General features: G+C 44.6%; 1 protein-coding gene across 2 annotated transcripts in view; it reads left to right on the top strand.

Moving 5' to 3' along the window:
- The window catches only part of UBE2F (ubiquitin conjugating enzyme E2 F (putative)), a 54,442-nt gene extending 47,373 nt beyond the window's left edge, over positions 1 to 7,069 (top strand). For both annotated transcript variants that reach the window (XM_019291004.3, XM_010407864.4), the window contains one exon: positions 6,931 to 7,069. In XM_019291004.3, the coding sequence (XP_019146549.1) occupies positions 6,931 to 6,981 (51 nt within the window). In that variant the 3' untranslated portion in view covers positions 6,982 to 7,069. The remainder of the gene's footprint in view (positions 1 to 6,930) is intronic.
- The last annotated feature ends 2,743 nt before the right edge of the window (positions 7,070 to 9,812 follow it).

Here is a 9,812-nt window from a genome sequence, read left to right on the forward strand (position 1 = left end):
TGTATGCTGTTAAAATTGCTCAAGAAGTAATTGAGGTTAAGGCTTTGAAGCTACTGCTTCTTCATTGTGAATTATTAATTCTCAAGGCTTACAGAAAGAGTGACATTGTAAAATTCATTGTAAAATTGTGTACTTGGTTACACTAGCTGCTCTACTTGCATGCATTCTGTGCTCCTTTTCATAGCATCTCCTTGGACTATCTCTTACCATTTTTAGTAGTTTTCAGTTCATCTGCAGACTGGATTTCTCTATTTTCAGCTCTTCCACATGATTTTGGAATTATTCTGATGTGACGTTTGTGAGGTCACAGTCTTTTGTAGTGAGAAATTACAGTGGAAAAAAGGAAGTTCTTAAGAGTTTATTGTGCGATCCAAGGCTGTGTTAGAAAACAGTTTGCAGTGATACAGCTACTTCTATACCCACAGAAACAGTAAAAAACTCCTGGTTTAAAACCAGGAACTTCTCAGGCTTTTGATTTCTGGTCTGGGTCCAAGAATGCAGGATGCAAATTAGTATGTTTTCATTTTCAACCTCTTTGGTGTCAGACTTTGTCAAAAACTCTGTTGATGGCCCTTAGCTTAGGGAAGGGTAGAGAGTAGAAAGGCTGTTTGGTACTGGTCAGGACAGGGACATCAACAGAGCTGGCCGAGAGCTGGTTCTCACTATGTTTGCTTCGAGCTGGCTTTGTCAGGACCTCATTTTTTATGTTGTTTGCATTGTAGAATATTTGAGTCAATGTTGTTGCTTAAATTAGCGTGGTCTCATCCGTGCTGTGCTCATCGAGCTTCCTCTGGGCCGGGATCTGTCTCTGTCCTTGGTCTAATGTGAGGTTTTCCACTTAATCCCATCCCCTTGTTTAAACTGATAGCCCTGCACCAGCCCCTGACATCCTGAAATCTCTCGTCCTGATGGAAGGTAGCTATTTCCAAACATTTGTGAGAACACTGCTTTTTATTTATAACAATACAAAACTGCAGTGATGAAAGTGTGACTTTCAGAAGGCGCTTTTAACCCTCTTCAGGTAAAATAAGAAACTCACATTTATTCCTGGCTGCTGAATCAAGTATCTCTTGCCTGATTTCTTCTGAAGGGGTTACAAAACACTGAAGAATTGTTTTAATTAAATGCACCCACAAGGTGTATCTGAAGAACTGAAGTAGATCTTCACCTTTGGCTAACCTCAGCTTTCCAAGCTTTTACCACACTGGAAAAGAATGTAGCCCCAAAAGGCTTTCAAGCTTGATGTGGTTTTTTTTGGAAGCCATTTAATTTTTGTTGTGGGGTTTTTATTACTCTCTGATTACAGCTTAATGGCTTATTAAGAACAACAGTTCCATCGCAGACCAAAAACATCTTTTCATAACAATTCTCCCTGTGAGTCATTGCATTTATTTATCTCCATATTTATTGCAGTAAATCCTTCACTTCCTCTGCACCCCCAACCACCCTGTTTGGTGTTTGTTGTTCTCACTGAAACCGTGGCAGCCATGGTAGAATACGTCTTTGTTTTTCTGCAGCATTTGTGCATTTACAGAGCTGCACTGGGGTTTTTCTTGGATTGCTTCCCCATTTTATGCTCTCTGTCCTTGTTACAGCCTTTGAAGGCTTTTCCCAGCAAGCACAAAGTACATTAAATGGCATGTGCAAATGAGCAACAGCACAGCTGCTAATTGTGCTAACAGATGTAAATAGGAAAAACATTACTTTTCTAATGCTGCAAGTATTTATAGAAACCATTACCCCCATCTTCCGTAACACTTTGATTATGGATGGAGCCTCTCTCAGGTTCACCAGAGATGATTAAGCTTTTGCAGATGGTTTGATTTGCTGAGGTAATGTGGAAGAAATGCAGATGTTTTAAAGCTTTTGTTTTAGGTGCTTTAGGCAACTAAGTGGCTTGAAAGGAAAGCTTTTGCTTTGCATCCTTCAGAAACATCCATGGCTTTTGAAAGGGAACATATGGCAGAGTTGTTCTGTGCCAACAGGGAGTCTGAGCTCTTGGAGCTGCATTCCCCACGTGCCTCACCTGCCCGGTCAGGTTAGTTTGAACATCATTTGCCTTGAGTAGAGCATGACTTGCAAAACCCTCTGGCCAGACTCAGGCAGCTCCCATTTCCTCTGTGCTCGTAATTTATCCATTAAGATCTCTGATCCCAAGGACATAACCTCTCTTGGGAATGAGTGGCATCCTCATGGGTGGAAGTGTGTTTGCAGCTCAGAGGATGTCAACCTCCAAGTAATTGGGATAATTCAGGTAATTTTCCTGAAGGGCTTTTCTGTAACCCTTTCCCACTGCTGGCCAGGTGGTCACTGTGCCTGGGTGAGCCTCAGGAGCCTTGCAGGAGCACAAGGAGACCAGCTCCTGACCTCTGGCACTGAGTGGCTAGGGAGTCTCTGCTCCCTGGTTTAGCTCCCAGGAGGTTTTCTGTGTTTTCAGCAACCCAGGTGAAATCATAAATGGCAGTAAGAGATCTGTGACAGTCTGGGCAAATCCCAAGTCCTTTGGCACCAGAGGATTTACCAGGCCTCCACTGTCTGCCTCCAGCCCAGGGTTGGATTTGGACTCACACTGCATTTGATCCAGGGCACAATTTTCTTTGGGAAGCCGCTTTGCTCTCTCCATCTGGCTCAATTCTCTTGCCTTTGCACAAACAGGTTTTAGGTGTATTTATCCCTGCCCTCTAAATCCATAGCCTGTTCCTCTTCTAGGAACTTCAGAGAGTGCTTCTCTTCCTTTATCTTTCGCCGCTGGCAAACAGCAGAAAATTTGTGGAAGCATGAGGGAAATGGTTCCTGCTTCAGATGTGAAATCTCAAACAAATGGCTGTGCAAATGTGTTCAGTGTGGTAATGAATTGCTGTGCCTCTGCAAGGTATCTTCAGCTTCTCTCTGTCCTGGCAGGCAGGTCACTGCTTCTCACACCAGTTCTGTAACCTACCTCTGTGTGCAGATATTTCAAAAACAATGTCCAAACCTTAGTGTTCCTCTTCTTCCCCACAGCGCTGCTATTTTCCAAATAGCTTCAGTGCTGTGTTTTGGCTTTGGTTGGTTTTTTTTTCCCTGCAGTAAAAATTTCACCTTTTTTTCCCCCCTTAGGACTTGGCTACTAAGAAATCTGCTAAAGCATTTCCTCATCATTTTGCAAAATCACAGTTGCTTGGTGTCTAGAAGAATTTTAAAATCTGAAGTAGGGATTAGAGGCCATGAAAATCGACATGGCTTTGACTGCACCTGCTAAGCAGGGAGCTTGTGGGAGATACTTTTGTGTAGGTTTTTCACCCCCCACTCTTCTCTTTCTTCAGAGAACTAAAATTTAATTACAGAGCTTGGAAAACTCTTCACATCATGTAGAGACTGAGCTAAATAAAACAATGACAGGGAAATGAGAGCAAGGCAGGAACATGAATTGTAAAAAACCACCTCATACTTGAGATTTTTTGTACTGCTCAGAGGTTTCATTCAGCTCCTTTTTAAATGGGAGGAGATGTGTGGGGGTTGATGGCTGTGAATACTTACTATTTTCTGCAAGGGAGAAAAGAAAGAAATGGTGGCTTTCAGTATAATTCATAGGGCTAATAGGTAAATATACCTGGTTATTATATCCTAAAGCCTTGGCTGAGCTGAGTAATGAATGCCATTTTACTGGTGCTCAGAAGTCCCCTTCCCTAATCGCTTTGAAACCACAAGTCAGGTCCTAGCAGAAGTTGTTTGGAATTTAACCTTTGTAATAAATGTTGGATTCAGATAGTGTTCTGTTAAAATAGAGCAGCTTAAAAAAAAATACTACTATTAGCTCAAAAGAGGGAAGGGCAGGAGCAATTGATTATTTCTGTGATCTTTTTCTGTCTCCATTTGAATTTTACAGGATTGTAGGTCTAAAGGATGCGAAGGTGGATCAGAAAGGGTTGGTCACAGTTAGCTGGGTGGTTGTAGTCACAATGAAGAGACAGATGTGTTAAACAGCACATTTTCCTGCAGGGACTGGCCAAATAGTGCAGGCTGTGAAGTACCTGTAGTGGGTGTATGAAGGAAAATAAATGAGCTAAATCTGTTTTGGGTTTTATTTTTGGGTTGTTTGTTTTTTGGTTGGTTGGGGGTTTGTTTGGTTGTGTGGGTTTTTTTAAATTTTATTACTATTATTGGGTAATTCTTACACATAGTTTTAAATAAATAAAAAAGATTCCTGAGAGAAAGTTTCCATCAGAACTTTTCCAAACTTCTCTGGTAGCTGTCACCAAAGTATTGTGTTTGCTTTGGATAACTGAACAAATCTTCGGGTCACAAATTAAAACTTAATAAAAGACAAGCAGTTAATAAGCATAACTTGGTGCAGTATTAACAGTTGAAAAATAAAGTCTCATCTCCCAGAGCTGCCAAATCAGGTCAAACCCCAGTTTTTGATACAGTGCCTAGTTCTTGAGTGTGTGTTTCCACATGCTTTTAGAAAGGGTAGAATGGAATTCTCTTTTGGAGTCTGGGGCTCTGTAGATCTTGTCCCAAGTGTTTTTCAGTGTAATCACAGAATCCCAGAATGGTTTGGGTTGGAAGAGACCTTAAAGCCCATCTCATCCCACCCCCTGCCATGGGTAGGGACCCCTTCCACGATCCCAGGCTGCTCCAAGCCCCATCCAGCCTGGCCTTGGACACTTCCAGAGATCCTGGGGCAGCCACAGCTTCTCTGGGCAACCTGTGCCAGGGCTTCCCCCCCCCATCACAGGGAACAATTCCTTCCCAATATCTCATTTAAACCTTCTCTCTGTCCATTTAAAATCATTGCCCCTTGTCCTGTTTATTTCTGTAAAGGTTATTTATTAAACCTCTCTGTACAAACAAAACATCTTTGTTTAAATACAGAGGACAATTTCTGTGGGATATGTTACGTCCTTGAAGGGATGTTATGAATCCTTCTTTCCCTTAGCATTCCTAACAGGATTTTGCCTGTGCCTCTTTATAATGCAGGGTACGTCCTGCTGTGCTGAATTTTTGTGCTTCTGATTATTCAGTGTTGCACATAAGCAGCTGTGCCCAGAGAGAAGTGCCCCCTGTTAATCAGGAAGTGCTCAGCCATATGGCATGTGAGGATGGAATATTGCAGCTCTGGGACAAGCCCCTCCTGTTCACAGCCAGCTTCACACCAGCGAGTACCCTGTGAATGTGTTCCTGCCAACACCATCAGGTCCTTCAGCCCCGGCTGCTGAGTGACACTGTGACTTTCTGGAGCCTTCCTTCCTTCCTGAGGTCTTGCTTCTCTTCAGTCACTGCTGGGAGCCCATTTTCCTGTGTAATAACTCGTAAAGGGACAGAGGGAAAAGCAGAGGGTGCTCTGAGCTGTCTGCACTGCCCTGCTCGTGGATGTTGTTACACACAGGGAAGGTGCAGTTGTGTGCTCAGTTCCTTTTATTCATCCATCTTTTGGAGGAACACAGGAGTAGGAAACAATGTGCAACCAGCCCTCAGTGAATTCAGTTTCCACCACAGCTATCAAAACCTCCATCTATGGATCAGAATTGCCTGGGTTTGGAAATTTTATTTCAGCTGAAGATGGCTTTAGCTTTGGAGTGCTAGTTTTTTAACACAACACACAGTGGGATGAGTGTGGAAAGGGGTGTGCTTGCAACAGAGTGGGAACGTCACTACACACAATATTGCCTTTAGCAATTGCCGTATTAGACCAAAACAGCTGCTCTTTCACCCAAGTGGAGCAGGCAGCCTGTTCCTAAGGAGGAGTGGGATTTCTGCACCCATATTTATAATAGGATATTTCTGGCCTTAAACTGTGTTTTAAACTACTTTGAGATTCCAGGCACTTTGCACATAGTTACGGACACGTGTGATGCACTTGATCAGCTGAGAAGTGAAATCACAGTCTGTGTTTCTGATGGATCATAGGTTTTCTTTGATCCTTCTGCATTTTAACCATGGGATAACCTTTATCCTTCCACTGGTAGAAAAACTAAGCAGCAGAAAACAAAACTATCATAAGGGGAGCTGATCTTAAGTGTTTGAAGCGTGGTGTTGGAGCCAGGGAAATACTGATGTGTTCCAAGGCTGACTGAGGCAAAAAGGTCCTGTTGGTGCTCCTTCCTGGTGTGATGTGATGTCCAGCTCTGGGTGGTCTGTACCAAAACACTTGGGATGTGTTTGAGAGGCATCATTTTATACATTGGCAAACCTGGAGCTGACAAGTGACATTGTTTGAAGCAGGACTGTGCCTTGTTGTGATCCCACAGGTCATGGCAGTGGGATTTTGTGCCCTTCCTAGTAAAAGCAGAGCCTTGGCAGAGGATTTCAGTGCTTCTGTGGCCTATGCTCTCCAGGCAGCTCCAGGGTGCCAGGACAATGTTCAAAACCTCCTCATCTGTTGCATGAGTTGTTTTTTAGTTGTTTGATTTTTTTTTTTTAACAGATGTGATTATATAAATTTCCCAGGTTTTCCTGCTTTATATTCCAGCAGCACACAAAAGCGGGAGCTGGAAATCCAGCAGAATGCACTCTGGAGCACAGGCCTCTCAGTGTGTTTGGGTGGAACATATTTAATACCAAGCTGTAAGCTTCAGGCTCGGAATAACATGCCAGGAATGTGGTGTCTTCCTGACATCCCAGCTTGCACGGGGATCACACAATGTCAGAATTTCTCTTACTCGGCATCTCTGTGCTTTCTAAGCACAAACTGCCGACCTGGGTGTTTTTCCCTGGATACAGAGGTTATGGAATAGTCAGGTGGTCTGTGTGTACCTCAGCTGGTAGCTGCTGATGGCTGTTTTCCCCCTTCATGCCCCAGTGGAGCATAAGGATTCAGGGCCCTGAGGGAGAGCCGTGGACCTTTCCCGTGCTGGGAGCTTGCCAGTGCCAGTGTGGGGATCCAGCAGCACATTCCCATGAGTCCATCCCTGCCGTGCCCAGGGTAACTGTGCCTGTGCTTGCCCCTAGGAGGACTTTCGGAATAAAGTTGAAGATTACATTAAGCGCTACGCGAGATGATGAAGGGGGATGGATGGCAGGACCACGGCTCCACTCTAGAGTTGTCCTTAACTGCAACAGCAACCAAACCAGCCCGGATTGTACCAGTCCTGTGTCCATGTTGTACTGAAGAAGAAAACTAACTTCATAACCTGTCCATGTTCAAAGGAGAGTTCAGCATAAATACAGCAAGAAATTGTGTCTGTTGGTTGAAAAAGTTGTCTGCTTCCTTTTACAAATGTTTACTCTTCTGAACTGTACTGTATATCCTGTTGATGAGATATGCTTGAGAAGTTAAAAGAAATCACTATTGAAATTGTAATTACACTTTTTTTTTTTTTTTTTTCTAACTCTTGCCTAATCTGGAGGGGGGAAGGGAAAAAAACCAAACCCAAACTACCCAAACAGAAAAGGTGGCGTGTTTTGGAACACTTCGAGTTGGCAATAAATGGTCTCCTGTGAACCAAATCACAAAACTGTTGCCTTTGATGAGCAGAAACAATATGAGCTTTTTCCAAGAGTCACTCAGCTGAGGCTTAGAGCTTGCCAGAGTAGAAGTGCAAAATGAGATTCTACTTCTGGTATTGAAATTCTAGATGCTATTTAATGTAAGTATGTTTTTGTCACAGTTTGGAATTTTTACATTGTTAATTTCAGGCCCTGTTTGGGCGACAGTACTTTTGTTTTTTGTTTCTATTCATTGTGTGAAGTAGTTAAAAGAAATACAGGCTAATACGTAACTTAAGTACATGTTTAGTATTAGTAAAATTAAATATATATATATTATATATTATATATTTCTGTGAAAAAAGTAATGAAAGGAAGATTTTTTTTCTTAAGAAATCTGCCTTCAGCTTTCCAGTCTGGATGTGGTGAAGGAGCATCAGATGCTGTTTGATCGGATGAAGGTAAATTTAGGCACTGTTACCTGGAGAGCCCCTAATTGTGTTCTCCAGATCCCTGTGGTGAAAGGGAATGGCACAGCTGGGAACCACACCACCTCTCCTGCCACACACGGTGCACACTTGGCTTTCTCTTGATTTGGAAGGATGTGATGCTGCAATTGCCTTTTCTATAAGGAGCTGGATGGCGCTGTGTGAGCAGAGAGCCTGCAGAGGAGAGCAGCACGTACCTCAGGAGTGGCTTCAGAGCTCCCTGCACACCTGGCAGCATTGGGATCACACAGAGGAGCTGATGGACCCCACCTGAGCTTTTACAAACCAGAGAAATAAATGTTTGTGTGGTTTCATGCAGAGCAAGTGTGTGTGACACTCGGGCATTGACTGTTGGGTTTTAGCCCCCCTTTATTCTTTCCTGGTGTTCCTCTGCTGCTGCAGACACTGGAGGAAATTAAAACAATCTCCATGCATGGCAGAGCTGGGGTGCAAACTGTAAGCACGAAACTTGAGTTTTCCCTGTGCCTTTTCCTTTACAGCTTCACAGCCTCCTGTAGCTGGAGGTCTGGGAAAGCAGGGAGGTGAAATGCAGGAGGGATTGGCATGCAGGAGGAGAGCTTCACCTGCAGATAATATTCACAAAGAAACATGGATCAGCCCACTATTTTAAGCACGCAACTACAGTGAGAGATCTTTGCTGCCAAAACCTCACAGCAAAGGTAAGGAGTAAAACACACAAAGGTTGGGAAATCCAGATTTTGCTTACAGCATCAGAAGGATTCTCTTTGAGCTGAAACCTCTGAACCAGGTTGCTGTAACAAAGTGCTCCTTACTGTAGGGGCACGCTGGTATTGTTAGCACATTCCATCCTGCAGGAGAGGGGGTCACAGTCCCCATTTCTTGGGCTGTCACCATGCATGGCTCCCCACTCATGCCAGGAAGCTGCTGCTGCTGTGCCCAGGGCAGAGCAAAGCCAGGGTGCTGCTCAGGTGAGCCAGGCAAAGCTGTGTCAGGGTACCAGCAGCCCCGTGAGTGCAGAGCTGCAGCCATCAAAGCCGTCCCTGCCTCCCAGAACAATCCTGTTTAACCCCTTTCCTGTGGTGTTGCTTGCCTGGAGGAGATAAGCAGAATAATAAAGTTTGGACACTGTTAAATACTGTACATGAAGGTCGGAGCATTGGTTTGTGCTCATCCAGGACACGGGGAGGGGGGGGATTCTAGAAAATCTCACCACCTCACAGTCCAGGAAAATAAACTGCATTTTTCCTGAACATGAGGAGATGGGGGGTTTATATATTTACATAAACATATATGTTTGTTTATATGCATTTTTATGTATAGTTGTAAAGATTCAACTAATCTCTGCTTCTACCAGGATCACAGACTTGTTTGGGTTAGAGGGAGTCTGGGCTGGGTGGGCCAGACAGAGGGCTTGGTGTCCCACTAGGTTTTGGGGTTTTTTTGGGAAATGTGAGAGTCAGGAGTGAACAGCAGCTGGTTGTCCCCAGGGAACCCCTTCCTGAGCCAGCAAGGCACTGAAGGGGTCTGGAGTGTGTCAGAGCTGTCAGGGATGGCAGTGCCCAGGGGTAGGGTTGGGGGTCCCCATCCCATCCCAGGTGCGGCCCAGTCTCCCTGCACGGGAGCTGACCCCACTCCAGGACCTCCCCTAGGGATCCCCCTGCCCCACCCAGAGCTCAGGGGGTGGGGGTCAGCACTACTGCGGGTCCCTGGCATCACAAAGAGCAGTGAAGGAGGAGCTTGACCTCAGCCTTCACAGAGACAGGCACACATATTCATGTATTTATTTATTTAGGTAGGAAAAGCACCTTACTCTCATTCCTTGTTAGCCCCAGGGCACCACCGGTGCCACCCACTCCCACTGCCGACTTCCCCCCGTTGTTCCCCACCTCCCAGGCAAAAGCCAGCCCGTGCAAGCCTTGTCCTTGTGCTGGGGGC

This window comes from Corvus cornix, chromosome 7 (assembly GCF_000738735.6).
Source record: "Corvus cornix cornix isolate S_Up_H32 chromosome 7, ASM73873v5, whole genome shotgun sequence".
Lineage (NCBI taxonomy): Eukaryota > Metazoa > Chordata > Aves > Passeriformes > Corvidae > Corvus > Corvus cornix.